Source organism: Polypterus senegalus, chromosome 9, assembly GCF_016835505.1.
Source record: "Polypterus senegalus isolate Bchr_013 chromosome 9, ASM1683550v1, whole genome shotgun sequence".
NCBI lineage: Eukaryota > Metazoa > Chordata > Cladistia > Polypteriformes > Polypteridae > Polypterus > Polypterus senegalus.
The window spans coordinates 29,780,278-29,807,491 of NC_053162.1; the positions used below are offsets into that span (position 1 = coordinate 29,780,278).

A 27,214-nucleotide genomic window follows, 5' to 3' on the forward strand; every position below is an offset into this window, starting at 1 on the left:
ATTCTGCAAATAATTATGAATTGTTCTCGTCAATTGCAATGGTAATGAACTATTTTATGATCAGAAAGATCAGCATCAGAGCAGTAAATAATTACTGAAATGTTATAGAAAAGTATGGGTAACTTGGTTCCTAGGGTGCAAAATCTACTGATGCTCACATCCAAATTTTTCTCTTCATACCTCATATTTTTGCTCCTTATTTAGTTTAATTTCTACTTTACATAGTATATGTGGTATTTCTTGTAGTTATTAGTGTATTAATGTGGTTAATTACATTTACCCTTTTAGCAGAGAGTGCGGTTTTGGTTGGCTAGCACATGAAAGTCTAAATTTGGCACTTTTCATGTTACAAGCATTGCAGTTAAAGCCTTTTGGACACTAGACGGATATTAATACTGGACAGAAAGGCAGTCCATCACAGGACACACTCAAGCTGGGTGAATTTCGAGTTACCAGTTGTCCATTGTATAGGAGGAAAGCAGAGTCACTAGAGGAAACCCAGGAAGGCTTGGGATAAATGCCACAATCGAACAGATGGCAAGAGAGTGTCAGATCATTGAATACTAGTCCAAGTCAATTCTGTTGACCTTCTCTGTCTAATTGTCTTTTTTGGTTGCTCAGAAAATTCTACAAAGTCGAGAATGGTGGCAGCAGCCTTACTCACTGTGCCAGTTTCTGTGAATTTCCTGCCTTCATTTCAAGTGACACTAAATAAAACATTTGACCGCAATTCTCTTTGTTCTGCTCAGAGTCTGTTCTTGGAGTTTTGGCACATTTGAATTGGAAGATAACGTAACAGGAGAGCTCCAGGGTAAGTGTGCGGCCTCCTGATTTCAGAGACGCTTCCTCTTCAGATTGATAGTGCTATTATCACAGGGCACACGTTAGGCTGAAGCTCGTATCTCCGAGTCTGCTTTATAATTAGCCTCCTGTATTTCAGTGAAGTGGCGTTATCAATTCCTAGTAGCTTTCTTCTTTCAAAGAAGCTCAGAAATATCTTCAAAGTGAAATGTTTATAATGGTGTTCTGTAAAGTTAAGGTATTTTGCATTTTTACTGTACTTAACAGATTTCCATATTTTCATCGAAGTTATGTTATGGGGTGGTATGGTGAGACAGTGACCAACGCTGTTGACTCTCACATTCAGAGTTCTGCATTTCAGTAACAGCCTGTGCAGAGTTTGAATGTTCTCTTTGTGGATTTTTATCACTGTGCTTCAGTTTTCACACCCCAGACATGCAGGTTCATTTAATGGGTGGCTCTAAATGGACTCCAGTGTGAATGAGTATGCTTGTGTGGTTGTGTGTGCACTGTGATGGACTGACACCCTATCCAGGCTCACCAGGTTTGACAAAGCAATGTATGCAGTGTGTAAATTCTCCCTGTATGAGTGTGTGCGCCTGTGCCATTCAATGAACTGTCACCCAGCCCACGGCTGCATTCCCACTTTGTGTCCAATATTGCTGAACTGGATAAGCAGCTAACAAATTGGATGTTTGTGTGTAAGAGTGCACACTCGGCATTCTCTCGATGAGCTTCAACAGGTAGTCACCTTAAATCGAGAGAATGCCGAGTGTGCACTCTTACACACAAACATCCAATTTGTTAGCTGCTTATGCCAAGAGTGTGCAAAGCAGTAATCAGAGCAAAAGGTGGCTATTTTGAAGAAACTAGAATATAAAACATGTTTTCAGTTATTTCACCTTTTTCTGTTAAGTACATAACTCCACATGTGTTCATTCATAGTTTTGATGCCTTCAGTGAGAATCTACCAATGTAAATGGTCATGAAAATAAAGAAAACACATTGAATGAGGAGGTGTGTCCAAACTTTTGGCCTGTACTACTATATATATATATATATATATTGTGGGCCCGGCCGGGCTGGAGCCCGGCGGGGCCAGGAGGACGTGAGGAGGGCTTGTGCCTCCTCCAGACCGCGAGGCGTCCGTCCTGGTTCTGTTGGGGCCACGGGTTGAGGGCATGGAAGCCCTTCCTGTAGGGGCCCGTGGTCACCGCCAGGCGGCGCCGATGCCGGTTTATCCCGTCGCGGTTGCCGGTTGGGGCTGGAGCCCGGCCGGGACGCTTGGAGGACCGGAGGAGGGCGAGTGCCTCCTCCAGACGGAGTGGGGCGTCCGTCCTGGTTAGGCAGGGGCTCGGTACAGGGCTTTGAAGCCCAGCCCTGTAGGGACCCGTGGCCACCGCCAGGCGGCGCCCGGTGCCTAATTATCCCGGGAGCCGGCACTTCCGCCACACCAGGAAGTGCCGGGGAAGACTTTGTGTGGCACCGGAGAGCTGCCAGGAAGACAGCCGACACTTCCGCCACGCTTGGCGTGGCTAGAGGCGGAAGCACCTGGGGCTCATCCGGGCATTATTTAGGGCGCCTCCCTCCAGTGATGGGTGGAAGTCGGGAGGAAGCAGACGGAGCCGGAGAGCGAGGACGGGAGGCGGCCAGGACAAAGGCACAGAGACTGTGGGCCCTGGACTTTGGGGGAATCAGTGCCAAGGGCGCTGGGGTTGTGAGTGCACGTGAGCACGAATTATAAATAATATAGTGTAAATAAAAGTGTGTTGGGCAAAAATATGCTGTCCGTCTGTCTGTGCCGCGGCCAGGTTTCACAATATATATATATATATATATATATATATATATATATAGAGAGAGAGAGAGAGAGAGAGAGAGAGAGAGAGAGATCAGTCTTATGAATGTAAATTTCTTAGCCTGTAAGAATTTCTCCTTTAAGATTCTAATATGGTGATAGTGGTTATATAAGAAGGAAAATTTAAATGCAACGCCCTTCTGTTAGCCAGTGTGGCAAAATGTCAACAGAAGACAAAGTGAGCACATAGGAAGGATTTCCTTGCATCTCCCTGTGGTCCTTTAACCAGACCACTCTTTTCCAGCCATGACGCTGAATGAACACTCCCATTGCATCGCTTTACCACAATATACCATTAAAAGTAGCCTAGTGAATATTTTGAGGCTAAATTTACCATAAATGACCTCTGTCAGTCAATGCTTCCTCTACAGCTCACAGCAGCAAAATTATAATGAAAGAGAAAAAAATATTTAAAAAATGTGCAGTCAATAGGGGAACAAAAGTTTCCTTGTTCATTTCACATGCAGTACCAGTCAAAAATCTGAACAAAACTAGAAATGTTCATGTTTTTGATAGAAACTGATACTTTTTTTTTAATCAAGATACCATTAAATTGATTTAAAGATATAGCCAAGACATTACTAATTTTGCTAATGGATACTACTGTTTGAAGTGACTGATTTTTAAATTATACTTCACATGTTATAATGTGAACTCCCTTAGCTTATCCTTAATTAATCCTGAATAAATGCTAATTGGTTATTAGAGAAACCTTTGTAATTGCATTAGTGCCACTGAAACCTGGTATTTTGTTCACTTGTTTTGCAAGGTACTGGCATTCCTAAAATTCAGTTCTGGGTTCAAAAATGGTCAGCATGAAACATGTCAGTTTATTGTTTTTTGTAGTGTGAAGTTAATTCTATGTGACAGATTGCCAAGAAACTGAAGATTTTATACAAATGTGTCTCTAAAGGTGGGAAGGCCCAGATCCACAGCTGCATAAGAGGATAAGGACATCAGAGTTTGTAATTTGAGAAACAAATGCCTTACTGGTCCTCAGCTGGCTTCTTCATTAAATACACACCAAATTCCAGTGTCATCTGACTCCAGAATGACAGCCATAATACGTTTTTCCAGTCATCTACCATCCAATGTCTGCATTGTTTTGCCCATTTTAACCTTTTCTTTTTATTTTCACATATGGCTTTTTCTTTGAAACCCCCAACTCTTATCCAGAATCCCAGAGTGGTCTTTTGGTTGCAGATGACACTGGGATTTGCCATGTATTTAAGGAAGAGGCCAGCTGAGAACCTGTAAGACATTAGTTTTTCACACTACAGACTCAGATGTGCTTACATTTTAATGTAGTTGTGCATCTGGACCTTCCAACCTTTATAGACACTTTTGCATTACATTTTCCTTTTCTTGTCAACTTGTTACATGGAATAACTGTCATTCTACAAAAACAATAGACTGACATAATTTTAAGAACCCAGAACCGAACTTTAGGAATGCCAGTACCTTGCAGCCCAGGTTACAGTGGTGCTAATGCAATTGCAAAGGTTTCTCTAATAACCAAATAGCTGTTAAAATAACTAATTACAGATAAGCTAAAGGAGTTTACCATCACCACTGAAAATGGAGTTTTGTAGTCATACAGTGATCCCTCGCTATATTGCGCTTCGACTTTCGCGGCTTCACTCCATCGCGGATTTTAAATGTAAGCATATCTAAATATATATCACGGATTTTTCGCTTGTTTGCGGATTTCTGCGGACAATGGGTCTTTCGATTTATGGTACATGCTTCCTCAGTTGGTTTGCCCAGTTGATTTTATACAAGGGACGCTATTGGCGGTTGGCTGAGAAGCTACCCAATCAGAGCAGGTATTACGTATTAAATAAAACTCCTCAATGATATACGATATGCTGCCCGCGCGGTGCTTCGCACACTTCAAAGCTCTAACAGCACGTATTGATTTTTGATTGTTTGCTTTTCTCTGCCTCTCTCACTCTCTCTGACATTCTCTGCTCCTGACGGAGAGGCTGTTTGCACAGTGGCTGTTTGCTTAGAAGATACGGAGGCTCCTGTAAAAAATGGTGAAAGGCTACCTTCACATTGATCCCTTCATTGCTGCCGCTTTATCGCGGTGCTTGCATACTTAAAAGCGCAACAGCCCTATTGATTTTTGATTGTTTGCTTTACTCTCTCTCTGACATTCTCCGCTACTGACGCGCACCTTGAAGAGGAAGATCTGTTTGCATTCTTTTAATTGTGAGAAAGAACTGTCAACTCTGTCTTGTCATGGAGCGCAGTTTAAACATTTGACTAAAGGGTGTTATTTCATGTCTAGAGGGCTCTAATAATGTTAAAAAACTTATTTAGAAGGTTGCAAACAGGTTTTCAATGCTCTAACTGCAAAAATATTAGATTTATAAATAAAGAATCCTACTTCGTGGAAATTCATTTATCTGTCTGGAGCGGACTAACCGCGATAAACGAGGGTTTACTGTATAACTGTGTGGAGAATATTTATAAACAGTATGGGAGAGTTTCTAAGGGCTTAAAATATATCAAAATAACCATACAAACATATGGTTTCTACTTCGCGGATTTTCACCTATCGTGGGGGGTTCTGGAACGCAACCCCCGCAATCGAGGAGGGATCACTGTACTGTATATGAAAAATAAATTAAAAATCAGTAATTTCAAGCAGTAATAGCTATTAGCAACACTTGTGTGGTCTTGGCAATATTTTTAAATCAATTTAATGGTATCTTGATAATAAAAAGGTACGTACCAATTCTATCAAAAACATGAACATGTCTGCATGTGTCCAGATTTTTGACTGCTACTGTAATTTGATGATGCTCAACAGGCCAACATGGTGGCATTGTGATTAGGGCCGCGGTTTCTCAGTTTCAGACACCATGCCCTGTCGTGACTTTGTGAGGTTTGAATGTTAATTCTTTGTCTTTGTCGTCTTGCTTGCAGGTTGTCCTGTCCAGAGTGGGCTCCAGCCTTGCTGCTGTGAAAAGTTCTGGTTGTCATGACTCTGAGCTTGGAAAGTGGGTAAGAAAATGGGTGGACAGATGAGATCAAAAAAGCACACACTCACCATTGATCCGTCACTGTGTTTTACCTGCTGACTATCGACTTAGTTAGTTATCCATCCATTTATCCATTTGCTAAACCTGCTCCTTCCTATCCCAGCTAGGAGTGACCCCACACTCCAGTCCATTGCAGGACACACACACACACCTGTATCAGGTTAGTAGTCAGCCTAACCTATGTATTAATTGGATGAGTTCCGACTAATTTAATATTTTGAAAGGTTTACCCATATTAGAAGACACAGGGACTGGTGCCACCTAGCGTCTGACTTAAGCAAGCACAGCTAGGTCATCAGAAGCTATCAAGCACTGGAACGTCAAAGTAGAGTAAAAGAACAATCAGTTTGTGTGACACAATATTTGTTGGCACCTTATGCTTAGTTTAAGGTCATTCATTTGTATTCAGAACCCATCGTTTTAGTCAGATGTGGTGCTGTGATGCTGCCTTCCCGGTCTTCCGTTAGTTTATTGGGTTTAAATCATTTCCTCTCTGGAGTTTGTTTTCCCATTAGGTGTAGGTTTTTCTTTGAGTGGTCTGGTTTTCATTGCACATCCCAAAAGCATGGAGATTACTTTATCAGGCAGACCTTAACATGACCAGTATGCACAACCATGCAATATACAGTGTATACATACACACACACACACATACAGTATATTTACAATCACTTTGAAATTATGAGGAACACCTGTACAGTTTATTCATGCAATTAGCCAATCATGTGGCAACAGCACAATGTATAAACTCCTGCAGATACAAGTCAGGAGCTTCAGTTAATGTTCACAACAAACAGCAGAATGTGGAAGTAATGTGATCTCAGTGATTTCAAATGTGACATGTTTGTTGGTGCCAGACGGGCTTGTTTGAGTGTTTCAGTAACTGTTGATCTCTATGCACAACAGTCTCTAGAATTCTGTACAATGAAACACCTTTTTGATGAGAAAGGACAGAGGAGAATGAATAGACTGGGTCAGCCTTTGTAGAAAGGCTGCAATAACTCCGATAACCATTCTGTACAAGTGTAATGAGTAGTAAAGCACTTCAGAGTGCACAACGCATTGAACCTTGAGGCCGATGGGCTACAGCAGTAGATGACCATGTTTGAGTTCCTCCTGTCAGCCAAGAACCAAAAGCTGAGGCTGCAGTGGGCACAGGCTCTTTAAAACTGGGTAAACGTGTCCTGGTTTAATAAATGTCGATTTCTGGTGAGGCACACATATAATATAGTGAGGTCAGAATTTGGTGAGTTTGGTTTTCTTTAGGGGTTTTCACAATTACTGGATCTGAATGCAGCAGAACACCTTTGGGATGTGATAGAAAAGGAGATTCACAGCATGAATGCGCAGTTGACAGATCTGCAGAATATGCGTGATGCAATCATGTCAACATGGACTAGAATTTCAAAGGAATATGTCCAACCTCTTATGGAATCCATACCATAAATAATCAAGGCCCTCATTATTGTGTTCCAATAATTTGCTCAGTAAGCATAGTAAAATACATTTATCTGTGATATACTTGTGCTCCAGGAATGATTCCTAATTCCATGATCCTGAGCTGGTATGAAAATAATTTTATTAAAAGAAGGAAAGGCATTTTCAATTACTTGATTATGTTATTGCCAACAGTACCAGACACAAGAGAAGACCATGGAGATTCTACATGGATAGTGATGGGGCTGGGATCTCAAGTCTGATGGTTAAGATTGTAAGACCGCAGTGTGCTGCCCTGCTATTGTAAATAAATCAAGTATTTACCAAAATTTAGTTATGTATAATATTAAGGTCTAACTTTTACCTGTTATAATGGCATTTAAAAATAATATAATCACTAGTGTTGTTGCCATAAAAGTGTAACTTTGCATATAGAAATTGCAGAGACCAGCCTTGAAGTGTGCCCAAGGCACCTGAAGTGGTGGAGTGCAAATTCTGGTCTGTCAACTTTAGGCCCAAGGTGGAATTGGCTTTATAGTGAATTCAGAATAAACAGGACACAGCATTTGTGTCCAATGCTCCTCTATTAGGCCTCGGGTCCCCACAGCTCTGAATGGAAAAAAGCAGATTAGGAAACGGAAAATAAATTAACAAAGGGGTACAGGGGTTTTGATCCCCAAGTAGGAACCATACCTTGAATCACAAGACTCACTCACACAGTAGGTGTCAGTGGCAAATTCTAGAAGGCAGATAGATGGACAGAAAGACATTTGATCTAAGAGCTAATCAGGATATGATAAGTATGTGTACAATCATATTGCCAATTTGGATAAGTATCTATAACGTAGAAGAAAAGGAAGATGCACAAAACAGCGATAGTGATCACCTTAGCCACTCCAATATTATTAGGCAACTGCTAATTTCAGATTAAGTCAGAGAAGGGCTGAGTCAGTCTAGCTGGGTAAAGATAAATCATTTTCAGTGTGAGATAATCAGCTTTAACATCACCCTTGAACATCCTGGCGCTGACTCACACCTTCAGATAGATAAACCTTTATTGTAGGAAAGAAAATGTAACTTGAAACACCACAGCACGCTATCTTGCTTGCTCAATCTCTAAACTCATTTGCTGCAAAGAAAAATATTTATATGTGTTTAAAACTCCCCTGATTACATTTATGATGCTGCTACTTTGTGATGGACTGGTGCCCCCTCCAGGGCAGCTTTCTGCCTTGCATTTTGTGCCACTGGGTCTTTGGGCCTCAGCAACCATGAATAGGATTAAGTGGGTCAGAAAACATTATGTTATAATTTTCTGCTTATGGTTCAACATTATGAACGTGTATGTTCAATTTGTTTTTAAGGTACATTTTTAATTATTGTATAGTACTTTGGGCTACAGTACATAAGTGGAAATGTATGTAATAAGAATGAATTTAATTCAACTCAGGCTCTGTTGAGGTATGTAACAACCTGCCATGACAATAGGGGGCACTGTCTCTAACACGGTCATCTCCATCACCACCGAGTCAGGGAAACTGACTCCACACCGTCCGGCTCCCCATCCATAAAAGCCCACGCTTCGAGGAAGGAGGCGTCATTTTGGAACGGGCAACCCTGACCTGTCCAATCCTGACCTACAGCTAGGAGCTGAGCCTTACTTTCTATACGTTTGTAGCCCAGACACAAGGACAATGACACCTAAGGGGTGTTCTTTTTATTTTTGTTTGTACATTAAACAGGGTGACCAAGTTGGTGCCCCAAATATGTATGTATAATAAGATACAACATAAGATGGATTCTAAATATACAAAGTGCCACATGTTCTGTATTTTAATGAGATACACTATTGACCTGTTGCTGCCATCTAGCAGATATGTAGCGCTATTAATTTATTATTTCAGCTGATAATTGTGGATTTTAACGGTGTGTCAGTTTTTATTTTTTTTCCCTAGATGTTTATATGTATTAATTAGCCTGTATTCTAAGTTTTACTATACCACAAATAACAGCAAAGTCTTCTAGAAATAGGTGTGATGGTTTTCACACGATGTTCTATCAGACAGGAATAAATTCTGTTGTATTTATATAGACACATATATTCATATATAAAGAACACACACTGCACTGTATTTGTTATTAGAATTGGCTGTTCAGTAACCATATAATCGGAGGATAGAAACTGTGTCCGAATCTACTGGTGCAAGTGCCAGGAAGGAGCAATGAGGAAAGTGACTGTGCAGGATGACTGAGGTCTTTAATAGTGCTGTGTATCCTGCTAATGAGTGTTATATTCATCCTGAACAGAAAGTAACTAGATGTTGATAATATTCTGTGCCGCCTTCGCCACCTTGTGTAGTGCTGAGCTGCACAAGTGCCATACAGAGATGTTCTACAACCAGAAAGGATGATTTGCACTGTGCAGTTGTAGAAGTAACCAGTATAGTCTGACTAAGCAGGGTTAGTAGGGACACAGTCAGGACTGCGGTCAGGGATGTGTGTATTTGCCTGACACGTGGGGCACGATTTCTATGTGGAAAAAGCTAACTGAACCAGAAGTGGTACTTTCCCTTTCATTCATGCAGCTGCAGAGTCCGATTTATACAACTTTACTTTTATAATAATTTTGCAATCTATTATTAATTTGATTTGATTTGTTGTTGATGGTTGTTTAATGTACAAAATAATAAAAATATCATTGTCTTGCGGTTTACTCCTCAAATATCCATCCCTATATCTGAGAAAGTCGAGGGGACACCACTCCGGATTTTTTTTCCAGACTATTTTTATGCTACATTCTGCATAGTTTGCAACATATCCTGTAGTTAGTCTGGGATGGGCCTGCCTCCAATGTTGAATAATGCCCCTGCACCTCTCCCACTATTTTTAGATTTCATCTTTTACTGTGGTGCTGTATTATTAAAATATTTGAAAAAGTTGTATTTTTGAGTGTGTGTGTGTGAAGAGGGATTGTGGAAACTGCCCTATAACTATTTACTGGCAAAAAATAAATCAATACAAGGCACAAACATTTAACCAAGGAATTAAATCCTGCTGCTGCCTCACAGTTAGGAGACCCGGGTTCGCATGTTCTCCCCGTGTCTGCGTGGGTTTCCTCCGAGTCCTCCGATTTCCTCCCACAGTCCAAAGACATGCAGGTTAGGTGGATTGGCGACCCTAAATTGTCCCTAGTGAGTGCTTGGTGTGTGTGTGTGTGTTTGTGCCCTGCCCAGGGTTTGTTTCCTGCCTTGCGCCCTGTGCTGCCTGGGATTGGCTCCAGCAGACCCCTGTGACCCTGTAGTTAGGATATAGCGGGTTGTACAATGGATGGATGGATGGATGAAAGAGAGAATTTTTTTTTTTTCTCAAACCCACTTCTACAAGGACTGGGTTGTGATTGGCCAGAGCCCAGGACAAGGTAGTAGAGCCCACTCAAGCATACAGGCACATTCAATCATATGGTGGCCAGTCACCCTAATCTGTGTAAAATAAATTCATGATTGCGGACCACTGGAGGAAGCAGAATGTTCGTGATCTGTCAATAAAGTCTGCAAAGATTTGTTTTGGTGGTTTGGTGGCACTGAGGGAAATGCTGCTGCCTTGTGGACATCATGCTCTGGGTTTGAATACCATACTCTGATGTTGTCTATGTGGAGTTTATACATTATCTCCAACGTTCAGGTTAGGTTAAATGATAAATGTAAATTGACCCCGTGTTAATATGTCAGTCTGTGTGGGTTTGTGGGCACTGGTATAGACTGGCACCCTGTTCAGGACTGTTTATGCCATCATGCCCAGTACCACTGGAATATAACGTGGCCTATTGTAAACTGGAATAAACAGATGCCTTTCCTGATGCCAACCTCCTTTGGTTGTTCTTTATGACAGAATAAGGCAACCTTTCCTCTCAAAACCCCTTAAGGGTGTGTATGCACAATATACAGTATATACATATGTATATGCAGAGCGAGAGAGGGGATAAGATATTCAGATGAAGAGAACATTAGCAGCGGTTACATGTACCACCATGTCAGTGTGCTTGAACCTTCTCCACAAGCAGATATGATGCCCCTTTAGGTTATGGAATTTGCCCCCAGAATTAAGCACCCTAGAATCGTCCCAATTTAAATAGGCTGATCTGTTCATGTTTACATAAACTGTGCAGTTTAATTATTTAGTATGTTTCTGCTTTTTTATATGTTAAAATAATGGCAGTTTCTCCTATTTAAAATATGATTTTTCCACATTTTATTGTTCATTTTTCCAGACTGTGGGACTGCTTTTGCTTACAGTTAGATTTTACCACATATGCAATACATAGTCCCCTGCTACCCATTGAAGTGGGCAGGCAAAATGGTCAGGTGGTATGGGGGTTGCCTGGCCCTTTAACAGAGTGTTTTGGCTCAAGAATGCAGGAGCACTTGGGGCCAGTAAAAGGAGGAGGGCATCAGAGGTTCCGAAGCCTAAAGTTATTCCCAGGAGCGGGTTTCAGCCATCAGGCAGGTAGGTTTGGAATCAAGAGGTTTTGACATTGGCAAATGCCCAGCAAAGTGAAAGAAGAGAGACCAGTAGAAAACAGAGGACTATGGTGCTGTACTAGAATTAAGCAGGGAGTGCAGTTTGTGCATGTGTACAAGTCAACCAGCCACTGCTGTTATGGGAGTTTGGTTTTGTGTTTAGCTTTTTTATGATCCCTGGTGCTAATACCTCACTTTTGTAATAAAATACTGTTTGTATGTATAGTTCACCTATATACAGTAGTATACCTTCAGTATATGTATAGTTTTATATTTTAGCATACACACACACCTCTTCTTATATAATATGCTACCGTGGCTGTCTGCTTGTCTATCTAGGATTTTAAATCACCTGTAACTCGCAAACCATTTGACCTATTGACCTGAGATATGGTACATATACTACGTGATGTCTACTATCCGCTTTTGGGGTGATCATTTGTATTCCTCTTTTTATTTTTATTTTATTTTATTGTAGAATCAACTCTCGGCAGCGTGCAGCAGGACGGCCGTGTGGCGCATGCGTACGAGCGCCTTTCTCATCCCTACCACCTTCGTCATCACTTTCCCTACCTCTTCATATCTTTAATCATTCTTGAGGCAGATTGAAGACTTAAGTGCCAGCTTAAGTGAAAAATTAAGAAAAACGTACTAAGTAATTGCAACACAAACACTGACTTAATCAGTTTTAACGCCAAAAGATGCTGACGGAAGAAGAGAAGAAGCGGGCTGCTAGGTTGGAGAAAAGAAGAGCTGCTCAGGAAGGAGCAGACGCATCAGCCTCTGAGCAAACGAATGCTAAACGTACAGAGAAAGAGGATGAAAACTATAAGTCAAGTGTATTTACTGCACGTTATCGTGCAGTCCACCATTACTGGTATAGATATATTTATATATATGCACTAAAAATTTAAATTTCACTGAAAAGATGACTCCAGTGAGCTTGTTACTTGTTACCAATGAACTGGCCCCAGTATCCCAAGACCCCATCCATTTCAGTCTCAGGCAGGTGTTAACTAAAAGCAGGCAAAAATATTCAACTGAAAAACAAGCAGGCCCTTCACAGTCAAGTGCTAAATTCCACACACATGCAGCTTGCTGAATATCATCTGTCCTTTGAATAGCTCCCATGAATCTTCCCCTCAGTAAAGCACACTCTTAATGGCTAGTACAAAATCTTTTTATTAACAAGAATGAACAAAAATTACTCACCACAAATTACAATTTCAGGTTTAGAAGAGCATGGCTTTGTTGTAAAGAGATGATCCTACTCTATCTTTTTTTCTTGCAAATACATTTTTTGGTTCTCAGTAATATTTCATTTTAAATTATTTGCCAATAGCTTGGTCATATTGTAATTTATTAGTTAGTCAGTTTGACATTGACAGGGCACTTTATGGAGCTACCATGTTTGTATGTTACTATATATGAATTTGCCTTTGGGTGCTTATTTTATCTTTTTGGAATTGACCAAACAATTTAGTTGTATATTTTGTTTGTATTCTCCTGTAACAGATGAAGCTTTTGACTGGTCAGAAGTTAGATTTTAGTTTTTTATATATAACTATTTTATTTATATTAAATATAGTTGTCTAATGTTTTACAGTACATTTGTTAAGTTCAACGTCTGACAGAAAATAAATAATATTTAAACCAAAATTAACCTTATGATATTTTCACATCTAAAAAAGGCACTAGGATAGGGAAAAAAAATCTTATCAGAATATTTTTTTTATATCACCCAGCCCTAATTAGGACATCAGGCTATTCTGTATTAGCTCAGTGTGAGAGAAGTGTATGTGCACCTGAGTAGGCCCTGCAATGGACTGATGTCCCATACAGGGCTGAATCCCACCTTAAGCCCAATACCCCTTATCCCTAATTTGATTAAATAAGTTTAAGAATGTTAAGTTAAGTACATTTAAAACTCTAATTGCAGTGAACAACCTAATAAATATTTCATTTTTGCAGCAAGTGTTAGGCATTACAGTGAACCCTCGTTTATCGCGGTTAATCCGTTCCAGACTCTACTGTGATAAATTAATTTTCGCGAAGTAGGATTCTTTATTTATAAATCGAATATTTTTGCAGTTAGAGTATAAAAAACCTGTTTACGACCTTATAAATACGTTTTTTAACATTATTAGAGCCCTCTAGACATGAAATAACACCCTTTAGTCACCATTACACTCGTATTACCCAATATATTAGACAAAATAAGAGAAAATAAGACATATTAGACGTTACAAATATCATATTACTAGGCTCACCCGCCTTTTAAGGCGACCGACTTTTATCCTCAATTTGTATGCGCTCCATGTGTACATCAGGCATGTAAGTGTAGGGAATGAGAACATCAAAGTGCCCATTTATAACATCTCCCGAAAATCGAAAAGCTTTTTTATCCCCTCGAGTGCCTGTCCAAAGTCGTACAATGTCAGCCCGAATCTGTACCGCTAAAGACGGAGTTTCATGCACTAAATAAGCTATAGATGAGAATAAGCAAGCACCATCTCCCCTGATATTTACTACACGGTGAGGCATTTGTACTCCATCAACATTAATTATTTCCAGAGACATAATTTTGTCTATTTTTCCAGCCCATCGCGCACAAAAGCAAGGGAACAATGGGAGCACCAGGACTCTGCTCACATCGAATCGCTTCGTACGACGACAGAGGAGAGATCATTTTTACATGCTATGCATTTCAGCACTTGGCAGTCCAGCTCTGTGAGTTTGCATGGTCTACCGCTTTGTAGTTGAGCTGTTGTTGCTCCTTGATGGTTCTACTTCACAATAATAACACTTACAGTAGACCAGTCTGGGTCTATCAGAGTAGAAATCTCATGCGCTGACTTGTGGTGGCATCCTATGGCAGTGCCATGTGTGAACTCACTGAGTTCTTCAGTAGGACCCGTTCTACTGCCAATGTGTGTCAATGGAGATGGCATGGCTAGGTGCTTGATTTTATGTACCTGCTGACAATGAAACGCCTGAACTGAATACTTTGGAGGGCTGTCCACGTAATTTTGGCCATGCAGTGTATATACAGTTATGTATATGACTTGGTGTTTTACGTAGACTTACCATTCACATGTAGGTACACTTTGACTGAAGAAGCTGAACGAGGTAGACAGGCATTCAGGACTCTGCACATATAAATCCCTCTGTCTAATATCTGGACTCTGTAGTCAAAATTAAATACAAAATTGATGAATATCTGAACATCTTTTATAGATTGATTTGTGATTTATTTGTCTTTCAGCCTTACCTTGAATTTGTCAATTTACTGGACTGTAATTGTAAAAAAAACATTTTTATGGAGAAATGTTTTTAATGAAAAAGAGCTTCTAAATAGCTGCATACCTTACAAAGTAAAGGTCTCCACTGTCCCGAATGACAACATGTGGCATCTTTGTTAATACCCTGTTGTTCTTAAACCAAGTGATCTGGGCCGGAGACGAGCTGTTTGGAGGTCGACACTTTAATGTTACAGATTGACCTTCCTCAGCAGTGGCATTGCTAACGTCTGGAATGAAGTCCCGGTCAATGGCTGAAACAGACACAGATTTAAAGTTTATGTCATGGGGCAAAATTCCTATAACATTGTCAAAACAAAGAACGAATGACAACAGTTAATAAAATGGGAAGAATGTCAGCTGGACAAACACACAATAAAACATCTGGGAAAGACAATGCATGTGATTAAAGAAGCCAGTAGGGGTCAAGGTAAAGGTGAAACATCATAAAGTGAAATATGACAATTTGTCTCCCTAATGAGAAATAGCAAATAAATCTCTCTGCCGTGAAAAACATTTAGTTCTTTCACAGGAAAGTGGCATGTTGTCTCTGAGACTAATATTTATACCATTTCCTTTGGATGACATAATGTTACTTCCACTACCGTCTCTTTAAAATGCCCAAACCAGGAACAAATGCAGTGGGCTATGCGCTGGCATAGCAGTTAATACCACATAAGAGGAAACTGGTATTGCAAAATGGAATCCAGCTCAGATATTCTATAATAACAAAAATTGTTGTTGCTGCGTTGATAGTTACCATGAACTACTTGTCATTCAAAGCTGGAGATGACTGCCTTTGGCATGTGCACATTTACCTGGATTCCTAAGTTGGAATATTATCTCTGACCTCCATTATTTATGACATGATCTAATCACATTTTAATCCTTGGAGATTTTAATATTCATATCCGCTGTCATCGGCCAGAGAATTATTAAATCTTATCGAACCTTTCAACCTTACACAGTTTTTTACAGGCTCTACTCATGAATATGGAGACACATTGAATTTTGTTTTCTCTTATGGAATCTCTAACTAAACTGAATACTGCTCTCCTTTTGCTCACAGCCTTAACGTTTTTGATGCCAACCCGTGATATTTATTTCCTAGCACCAGCTGCCCTGTATACTCTTCATGCTCCCTTAACTCTTCTATTGCCAGTCACTTCTCCAGTGTCTACAGCACATAGCTGCTCTCCACACTTACGTCTCTCCTCCTCATCTAAGCACTGAGGGTTTAATTTTTGATTTGAGGCCAATACAGTGGAGCACTTCAAAAAACTGCTGAAAACACATTATTTTAACATGGCCTTCTCATAACTTCACTGTAATTTAATCCTGATACTCTGTATATCCAATTCATTATAATAACTATTCATGGTGGCTCTAAAATCTGTACTAACCCTTACTCTCTCTTTTGTTTCTTTTTCCGGTGTCCTTTTGGTGGTGGCTTGGCCATCACCATCTACTCAAAGCACCGTGATGTTCCAACAGTGATGGATTAAAAGTCAAAAATCTGCATGACCATCATCATCAAGTCTGTCCGTGAGAACCCTAAATACAAAGAGGACTGTTTCATTTCATGTTAGGTAGATTGCCCAGAGGGGACTGGGCGGTCTCGTGGCCTGGAACCCCTGCAGATTTTATTTTTTTCTCCAGCTGTCTGGATTTTTTTGTTTTTTCTGTCCTCCCTGACCATCGGACCTTACTCTTCTTCTATGTTAACTAATGTTGTCTTATTTTAATTTCTTTTTTGTCTTTTATTTTTCTTCATTATGTAAAGCACTTTGAGCTACTTTTTTGTATGAAAATGTGCTATATAAATACATGTTGTTGTTGATTCATTGATTTAACTTATTATTGTTTAAACCAAGGGTCGACAACCTTTTAGTGGTGTCGTGCCAAACCTATGTTACAATGTTATGCTGCGTGCCAACATAATTCTACCAATTTTGTTATATATAGTATCAAAATTGGTCCGGTTATAATGGCCTTCAAAAGTATATATTATGATGTTATATACTTTTGAAGCCCTTTATAACCAGATCTTATATTATTGGTCATTTAATATTTTAAAATACATAGGATCATACTGTATGTGAAAAGGTTTGTCAAATTTTTTTATAACTACATTCGGTGGCTTTATTTTTGGTTCCAATAATTTGACTACAATGAGTAGTTTGCTTCTTAAAGCCAGAAACAGCCCTTTTTTTAGCTTCACTTTTCCCATCAGAGATTTTAAGCGTGGACTGATGTTTAGTTTATAATGTCTTTGTACACTTGACGTACGACATATGATCCTTTTACAGCATAGCACACACATTTTTAACGTACCATGGCCTGCATTGAACACATGGTTTCCATTTACATATTAGTCGCATATGCAAAACGTAGGTGAGGGTGCAAACGCGTGTACTGTAATAAAAAGTTTTTACTATATTTCAGTTCAATCAGAGTATCATTGAAAATCGTTCCGTGTGCTACACTTGGCACGTGTGCCGCAGTTGCCGACCCCTGGTTTAGATAAAAGGTATCAAACTCAGATCCTGGAGGGCCACAGTGGCTGCAGGTTTTCATTCTAAACACTTTCTCAATTAACAGTCAGATACCTCTGCTAATAGAAACATAGTTCTTTTACCATTATTTTAATTGATTTTCTTTTTAAGATTTAGCGTTCTTAGTTCTTTTAAGTCTTTTTATTATTTTTCCAGTTAGCTCTAGGGTCTCAAATTCCATTTCTAAAGAGACACATCAGCCAATATTTTTTATTGGAAGCAAATCTTTGATGTTAAAATAATTTTTCTGCCACATCAGAATTTTTTTTTTTTTCAGTGAACACCAGCCAAATGTTTGTATTTCTCAGACCTTCACTATTGTCTTTTCAAATAATGTATTAAGTCAGATATGATGTAGTCTCACAGAGCCCAGGGTTGTCTTAATGTTTGGGCACTGGCCGAGGGCCCCCCAAAAGCATGGGGGCCAACGATGTTTCTGATGCCTTTGTGTGTTTCTGTAGAGGCTCCACTTTGCCTCGGGGCTTGTGATGCTAGTATAGGGTTGCCAGTTTAGAAAATTAGAAATACGGGACACTCTTAAAATCTCTCTCTATATTGCTATATATGTATAAATGTATACATGTCCCCTACACACTCAGACCAATATATTATATAAAAGTAGAGACATAAGTTTAAAATATAAAGCGAGGATTTTAATGGGTTATGAGGAAAACCAAAGCAAAATAGTTTGAAAATTATTTAATACAAGCTAAAAACAAATTCTGCAAAAGTGAAATCATTTGAAAACAGTTATTTAATACAGACAACAGAGAAATATTACTATTATTTAACACAGGAAGTTAGAAAAAAAGGGGGCCATGCCAAGTAGTAACAACCCACTTTGTTAACAGTCACTGAATGTCACAATGCTGATCCAGAACTGCACAGCAGCACAGCTGGAGAGCAAAACAGAAAGAGTGTGGCTGTCCTCAGCCAACCATAGCAACTGAACAAGATGCAAACAGGCAGCACATACTAGTTTCCTCATGATATTTGGGTTATTTTCATCAAGAGAATCTGAGAATAGAAAGTATAATTACTTATAAAGTTACAACTAAGTACTGTAAGAAGGTAGTAAAAATATATTTTTATTACGAAATTTAAAAATGAACTAAATACAGGACATTTGGGTATCCCTGAAAGGTAGGGGACAAAATGATCAAATATGGGGCATGTCCCGTATATAAGGCCGTCTGGCAATCCTATGATAGTAAGATGGACCTGACAGAGCCAGATGTATACTACATACAGCATGTCTGGAGATAACCATAAGTTAATTGTGCTTAAAAGTTGGTGGGAACAGTTAGATGGTCTGCTCCGTGTGAAACTTCTGAACCAATCCATCGCCTCATGAAGGCGGAGCTCATGCATTGATTTAGGCAACGGAGAGTGACAGTGCACTAGTTAACCTGATCTGACTGACAGCAAGTCTGTGGTCACGATAGATTAACCTTCTACAGTTGAAAAATCTTCTAAAAAGAACACTTTACATGTGTTAAAAATGCACATAATCTGTTCTAAAGGAAAAACCGTTCTGTAAAACCAGATTATACTTTGGGATTTAAAGACATCACTACACTACTGGTAAAAGTGGGTGATGAATGGCTGCCAGCTGTATGTGGTGCCAGTTGCTCTTAATTAGGATGATACTGTTGCAGTCAATGTGAGGTTGAAAGAAATGTGAGTGAGTGCTGGCATAGGCTCAAGCTGTCCCTTGACCCTGCCATGGAGAAGTGGGTTAAGATAATAGATGAATGGATGGATGGGCAGAAAAGTGTGCTGCCAGGGCCAGTTAAAAGGAAGTGAAAAGAACTGCCATTATGTGGCTTGTTAAAGAAGAGCCACAGGAAGAGTAATTTTCAGTCATCCATACACCTAAAACAATAAATGAGCCTAGTAACTCTGACACGACTCCAGCAGATCCATGGCCAAGGCCATACACCACTGGAGAAATGGGACACTGCAAGTGGATGAGCCACCAACCACACCTAGTACTGGTCATCGTGGTGACCAAAGTGTTGCGCACAGCTCAGAGAGGGGTTTATTGTCTGATTATACCTTCCTGTGCTCTTGTTTAAAGAAGATCCTTTTATCATTTCACACAAAGCTATTTTACCTTTATTCCTTTATCCTTTTTTTGAGGATGATTCTATTAGTAGAGTAAAACTGCTTATTAAAGTCTTCTAACCCTCTGCCGATACTCCATCCACACTATTGAATCCATCTTAAGCTTACATTATAAAAAGTCTCAACCATCCGTTGTAACACTGAGCCCTTCATCATCAGGAGTGGCTTCATGTGCTCATAGTGGGTGGCAGCATTGCACATGAGATATAAACATGGTTCCTGGCTCCTAGTGTTCTCATGAACCTACTGTAAATGATTCACCAAGATAACGGCTACAGATGAATGTCATTTAGAAAGAGATGGTGAAATACTGAAAGACACACAAGAGTTCAAGTCAATAAGACATGACACACAGTACTAAGTCAGTGAGATAAATACCAGCAGGGAGCAAATAGGCAGCAGCTGACATCACAGACTCCATGGCATTTTTGGCTTCACAGTGATAGAATCCTTCATCCACCAAAGACACATTTCTGCAGAGAACAAGAAAGTTTAGTATGTTGGCAATGCAGTGATCCATGTTGCCTTCCTTTAATTAGCATCCTGAACTGATTGCCATTTTTTTTATTTTATTCAGGTGAGGTAAGTAATAGGACACAGTGGTTGTGCTCCTGATGTTTAGCTCCATGGATTTGGGCTTGAATCCTTGCCTAGTCACTCTGGGGGTGAGTTTCCTAAAATTGGATAACTCCTAGAGGTTAATGAGCAACTTTATGAAGGATTAACATAGAAGCTACGTTTTCATGGGCTTCCTAAAGCCCCCTCTTAAACCAGCAACTTTAAAATGGAGTGTAATGCACTAGTTTGGTAACCCTGCAATGAAGTCACTTTCAAAAAGGCACCAGAAGTCAACCAAACGGTCAAAACCATGAAAATATCCTGTAGTCGCAGCAAATTGATTGAATTCTACATACTCCCAACCCCCCAAAAGAGACAACATGAAATTAATGCTAAATAATCCTATAAAATATTAAAGGAAGAACAGAACCCATCCATCTGTTTTCCAAGTATACTTTATTCTGGGCAGGATTACATAAGGAGGCTGGAGGCCATCGCAGCATTCATAGGGTGCAAAACAGAATCAATCACATCCAGTGGTTCCCAAACTCGGTTCTGGGGACCCACTGTGGCTGCAGGTTCACAATCGGTGATAATAATCGATAACAACTGATCTCATTTGATTAGCTGGTCTTTTTTACTCTTCTCTTATTCTCCATTCAGAAAAAAACACAACAGTATGATTTTTACATTTATAAGACATTTAGAAATATTTCTATTTTTTTCTAAAGCTATACATACTTAACTCTCTTTTGTTGTTTTCCTCTTATTTTCCCCTTTTCCTGTGTAGTTTGCTCCCTTCATTTAACCCTAATAGTGACAATTAGCAACCAGCACAGCAGACACCCGGGGTGATGAAAGCAGCGAAGACTTCAGTTTCAGACCTGCTAATTAGTAAATAATTAATGAAATAACCAGAACACCTGGAAAAGCAGAATGAAAAGTAGGTTCAAAATACTGTTACTGACTTAAAAAAAACCCTACATATCCCCCATGTAACTGCTTATTACATTTTAATAAAAATCTACCAAATTTTGTTTGCAATCTCTACATTGACTCCAAAACACAGAAACTGGGAAATAATGACTCACTTAATTAGGCTACGAGTCCAATGAAAAACGGAAGTGGTTTGGAACAAAAACCTGCAGCCACGGGGGGTTCCCAGGATTGAGTTTGGGAAGATCTGTGCTAGTCCATCACAGGGTGAACACACAGACACACACACACACACACACACGCCCTAGAACCAGTTCAACATTACCAATCCACCTCACCTGCATGTCTATGGTTGAGGGAAGAAATCTACATGGACACGGGGAGAACTTGCAGACTCCATGCAGGGAGCACTCAAATTGTTAACATTAACTTTATTCAGGCACAAAGTCTGGACAGCCTGGTGGCAACTGGTAAGGGTTTGTAAATATCCATTCATTATCCAACCTGCTATATCCTAACTACAGGGTCATGGGGGTCTGCTGGAACCAATACAGGGCACAAGGCAGGAAACAAACCCTGGGCTGGGCACCAGCCCACCACAGGGCGCACACATACACACACATCCCCACACACTAGGGACAATTTAGAATCGCCAATGCACCTAACCTGCATGTCTTTGGACTGTGAGAGAAAACCAGAGCACCCGGAAGAAACCCAAGCAGACACAGGGAGAACATGCAAACTCCATGCAGGGAGGACCCGGGAAGCAAACCCTGGTTTCCTAACTGCGAGGCAGCAGCGCTACCCACTGTGCTGCCATGTTAATACATGCATTCTCAATTTCCCTTAATACAATTCAGGGTTATGAAGTGTTGGAACCTATGGAAACAGCTCTGCACAGGGCCCTAAACCATTACAAGGTCTACACACACCCACGCTCACACTGAGTCTAGTGAGAGGGACTGATTAGTTCAACACTCGCCAAACCTACAGAAACACAGAGAGAACAAACTGACTCTAGATAGACAATGACAAGAAATGCAATTTTAATCCAGCAGGCTGATCTGTTCTTTTTAATACATGAACAAAGTCTTTTATGTTAAAATTTATATTCCACTGTTATCCACCAGAGGGCAATAAACACAAAGTAAGTCCTGCCAGATAAGATAACTTCATCTTTGAGTCTGTCTGCAGGCCCATGCTGCAATGAAATTCAAGTATTGCTGTTTGGCCCAGTCACAAAATAATGTTTCTGGTTCTACCTTAAGTGTGATGGTTTGCTTCCATGGTAATGCTTGAGTCAGTTATCATTGAACTGTAACAAGACAAAGCTAAAACATTGCTACATTCTAAACAGAATTTGCACTGCATGAACAAAACTAGCCACACCGCACTGATGTAGAGATGGTGACATGTTCATTTTAGTAGCAATCCATTCAGAGCCTGACAAATTACACGGTAGTGACAACTTTCCCACATAATTTCATATTTCCAAAGTATTGCAACTTGCTGAGAAGTAAATGAAGTTTGCCACTGAAAATGAATAACACACAACTTATCCAGCAAGTCAGCGTCGTTGTGTAGCCTGACATACCCAGCATGTCAATTCAGCTGGTCTGCTGCTTGCCTTGACAAATTCAAGCAGGTTTGATTTTTAGAGTAGGCTCCGTGTATGCGGGAGCTGACAACCAATGAGCACTCACCTGGTGTACAGTACATATAATGCAGCTCTGTGGAGTAAGGATTGTGTGTGTTTTGAATCTTGCAAGCAGAAGAGCAGCTCGTCTGTCTCATGTCATGTATTTTATATACCACGACAGAATGGAAAGAAAGAAGGAAGGGCAGAGATTGTGGCTCAATTCGACTTACCTATAAAGTGTTTGCATGGGCACTGGCTCTATCAGGCAACATGTTATTGGCTGTGAGAAAAAGAGGTGAGCTCATGCATATTAGAAAATGTGATACTCTGCTGGAAAGTCGTTCTTGAGTCATCTGATCTGATATACCCTGTGATTGCTAGGCATGTAATCTGATATCCTGAGGTGCCAAGATCAGTAACGGTAGTCGTCAAGTTTGACATCCCCTCTAACTAGAAGTCGAGTAATGTGCCTCTGCCTTAATATGAAACGTTTCATAAATTGAGTATACAGAAAGGCAGTTTTTATTTTTTCCCTTTAAATGAAGGACCACTTATGTCTGACTCCCTTTCTTTTTTTCCATTATGTAATATTGCTACGCAGAGGGTGCAGGGGTTAGTACTGCTGCCTCAAGGTCCAGAATCCTCAGTTCAAGCCCATCATTTTTCATTGAGTTGGCATGTTCACTACATATTTGCAAGATTTTTATTCCATATAAACTGTCTTTCCTCCCATACCCCCAAAACATTTGTATCAAACATTAGTATTAGTGGTAGTACTGAAGTGAAATTTACTTGCGTGTCTGACCAGTATCAAACTTTTTCTACAAATATATAAAGAAGAAAGTAACTTCATTGGAGTGATAAGGACTAGTACTAGAATGAAACAGGCAAGGAAATACTTATTGATAGGAGAAGGGTCACTTCCATTACATTTGTGTTTCTTCTGCACTCATTTTCTGCACCAGTTCTATCCCATATGAGACAGTGGTAAGCCAGCACTGAGCACAAAACAAGAAGCAACCATGGATCGGACATCAGTCCTCACGCATACACACACACACACAAATACACACACACACACACACACTCGTACTCAGCCCAATTAGTGTCATCAACAGAAAGGAATCCTGGAGAAAACCCCATAGGACAACTTAGAAAAGCCTGCCGTCACCTGCCAGAATAAGTATACTCTCATGAAAACATCTATCCTTCCACTACAGTAATCGGCCCCATCAGTGATGCCAGTCCATCACAGGCCAGTTTAGAGAAAGCTGAGACTGCTGAGCTGCAAGTTCTTCCCTTTGCAGCTGGATTTTATAATTCCTGGTAGAAAGGCCACAGCCAGGCTCATTGGCAATAACATCTCCAGCACCATAATGCTGAGCACCAGAGCCCCCCAGGGCTGAATGCTCAGCCCACTTCTGGTTACCTTGCTAACCTATGAGTGTACTAGGATGTGCAGCTCCAAAAGCATCTCATCGGCAATGATGATGAGACAAGTGGAGCAGCTGGTAGACTGGTGCAAGTGCAGCAACATGTCTCTCAATGTTGACAAAACTAAAGAGAGGATTGTGGAATTCTTGAAGACCCACCCTGCCCACACTCCAGTTTACATCAAGAGTTTTTTGGAAAAAAAAAACAGATTCCTTGGTTTGAATCTGATGGAGGACCTGCTATGCTCTGTCAGTACCTTCTCTTTGACCAAGAAAGCACATCACTGACTTTACTTTCTGTCCAGTTGAAGAGGCCAAGCCTTCCACACCATATCTTCACCACGTTCTACAAGGCATCATTGAAAGCATCACCGTCTGGTATGGAAATTATAAAGTATCTGATCGCAAGACCCTACAACAGATAGTGCACACTGCGAAGGACCTTTACTGGGACTTCTTTCCCTTGCATGAAGGACACATTTTCAAAGTTCTGCATCTGTAAAACCTTCGAAGTTCTGGGGAACCTTCCACTTTTCCAACAATCTCATTTCCCTGCTTCCTTCCAGCAGCAGGTATCAGAGCCTGTGGACCAAAACTGGCAGAATGAACAACAGCATCTTCCCGTCGGCACCATGAAAGCAATTTAACCCCCCATCTGTACATGTGCCAGTTATCACAGGTACATGTCTAATTATTCTTCTGTTCTGTGTTCCTTTCTATTTATTTTTTTTGTTGTAAATCTCCTTTCATTACTGGCTGATGTCTGTCTACATGATGTCAATTTTTATAGATGTTCCTCCTTATTTTACATTTCTTTATATAAAATTACCCACCACCTGTATTGCTATATAGTCATATGTATTGTCAAAATATTGTACCATGGCTCTGGGAAATATAAATTCATACCACTGTATAATGTACCAAGGTATATGTATAGCTGGAATGACAATAAGGCCCACTTGACTTGAATTGAGTCACCAGTTATCCTGTTGCTGCTGAGTAAGCCTGACCAGGACTGAACAAAAAACAGCCGATGCCTGTGTTCCATGTCTTCGGCTCCTTTATTTCCATGCATTTTCATTTTTCAGTTTTTGGAATCTTTTTTAACCAGAGTGGCACAGGAAAGAAAAGTCTGTAGTGGCGGTGTCCAGGACCAGACCAGAATAGGCCACTAGTCTAAAGCAGGGCACACTCACTCATACTAGGAGAGCTGAGAGGTGTCAATTGGATTTGCGTGGAAAGTACAGTATCTGGAGATGTTGCACTCCAACATGCATAGAATGTGAAAACATTATACAAAAACTGGAAAATAGACTCAGGTCCCTGAAGCTGTGAGCCACCAAAGTGACTCACCATGACACTCCTGAAAAAAAGGAAATTGGGAGCTTTGTGATTGTGATAGAAAATGTCTAAAGTTACCATGTTTGCTGGAAAGATAATATAAAATCCATTATATAATATATAGGGCGGCCCGGTGGTGCAGTAGTAGCGCTGCTACCTTGGAGTGAGAAGACCAGGGTTCATGTCCAGAGTAGTCCCTTAATGGAGCTTGCGTGTTCTCCCAGTGCTTGTGTGGGTTTATTTCAGTTGCTCTAGTGCCCAATACTGTTAAATTGGCCCTAGTGTGTGTTTCTTGTGTGTGTGTGTGTGTGTGCTTGCCCTGCGATGGACATGACGCCGTGCCCAGGGTTTGTACCTGCCTTGCTCCCTGTGCTAGCTGGGTTAGGCTCTAGCACCCCCGTGACCCTGGTCTGGATTAAATGGGTTAGAAAATGGGTTTATGTAATAGATAGATTGATCAGGCTCTATTTAATAGACATACAATTTGCTCTATAATATAATATAAAATCCAACGTCTGTCTGTCTGTATGTCTGTCCACTTTAAATGAGAGAACTACTTAACGGATTTAGATCAGGTTTTTTTTATAATTTGCTTGAATATTTCAGATGATTTTGAGACTTCTCTCTTCTTGCGGCACCGATTTATTAGTGCAAATCCAAGAGACAGACTGCAGGCCAAGGGGAGGGTTAGGCAGGACCCCAGGAGTAGGGAGCCGGGCGGGCCATCCTCACTCACGCGCCAGCCTCCATTTGAGTCGCTCTGCCTCTCACCACATGTTGGAGTGCACCTTGCCTCCACTTGGCTAGTGGTACCTGTTTGTTCAGGAGACATTATCATCTAGAGACTGTTGAAGAGTAACGTTTGACATTTTTGAGAGAAATCAGAGCTACATGTGTTTTAGATGGTACCTGCTCATTGGCTGAGATATCACGACCATGTGCTCTTCTACCCATGCAGGTGATGCTCTCCCATCAGAGCTGAACACGATCAAATACAGTGCCAATGTTTGACATTGGAGCGTACCTACCTTCCGCTTGGCCAGAGATACCTTGTCAACTTTTTACATTTTTGGTAAAGAGATCACAGCTACATTCTCATCCCTGATAGCAAAACCAAAAATATAGTATATCAAGAGGCCCTCGGATATGAAAGCTATCAATATAAATTCTTCTCAATACAAAGTATCATATATTTTTTTATTTTTTAATTGATATTTAAAATTTGACCTGTTTCACTACTACGCAGGTGGAGCCTCGGGGGACAGCTAGTAATATACAAATTTAAAATGTACTAATACAATAGATAGAAATTTATTGATCTCAAAAGTTTAAATCCAGCAGCAACACAGAACAGAAGACATTGTGCAAAAAAATTGAGAAAGTGCAAACTATTACATACAGTAAATATAAGACCCAAATCTATACACAAAATATAAAAATAGCGATACAGCATTTAGAAACATTTATTATCAGGCTGAGAATCTATTATTATGTATCCACAGATGCTCTCGCCCACTATTTTATCAGATGTAATGACTGTTCCATCCATCTATTATCAAACCCATCTCACTCCTGCTCAAGGTCATGAGGGGCAACATCAAGTACCAGGCAGGAGCCAACCCTGGACGGGTGACAGTTATAACGAGTGATCCAAATGTGATTA

At 40.3% G+C, this 27,214-nt stretch overlaps 1 protein-coding gene across 1 annotated transcript in view; it reads right to left on the reverse strand.

The window, feature by feature from the left end:
- Window positions 1-27,214, reverse strand: part of LOC120535455 — a 135,079-nt gene that overhangs the window by 78,035 nt on the left and 29,830 nt on the right. Inside the window, exons 7-9 of the mRNA XM_039763332.1 lie at window positions 20,023-20,117; window positions 15,030-15,216; window positions 14,751-14,848 (exon numbers count right to left, since the gene is read on the reverse strand). Of these exons, the coding sequence (XP_039619266.1) occupies window positions 14,751-14,848; window positions 15,030-15,216; window positions 20,023-20,117 (380 nt within the window). The remainder of the gene's footprint in view (window positions 1-14,750; window positions 14,849-15,029; window positions 15,217-20,022; window positions 20,118-27,214) is intronic.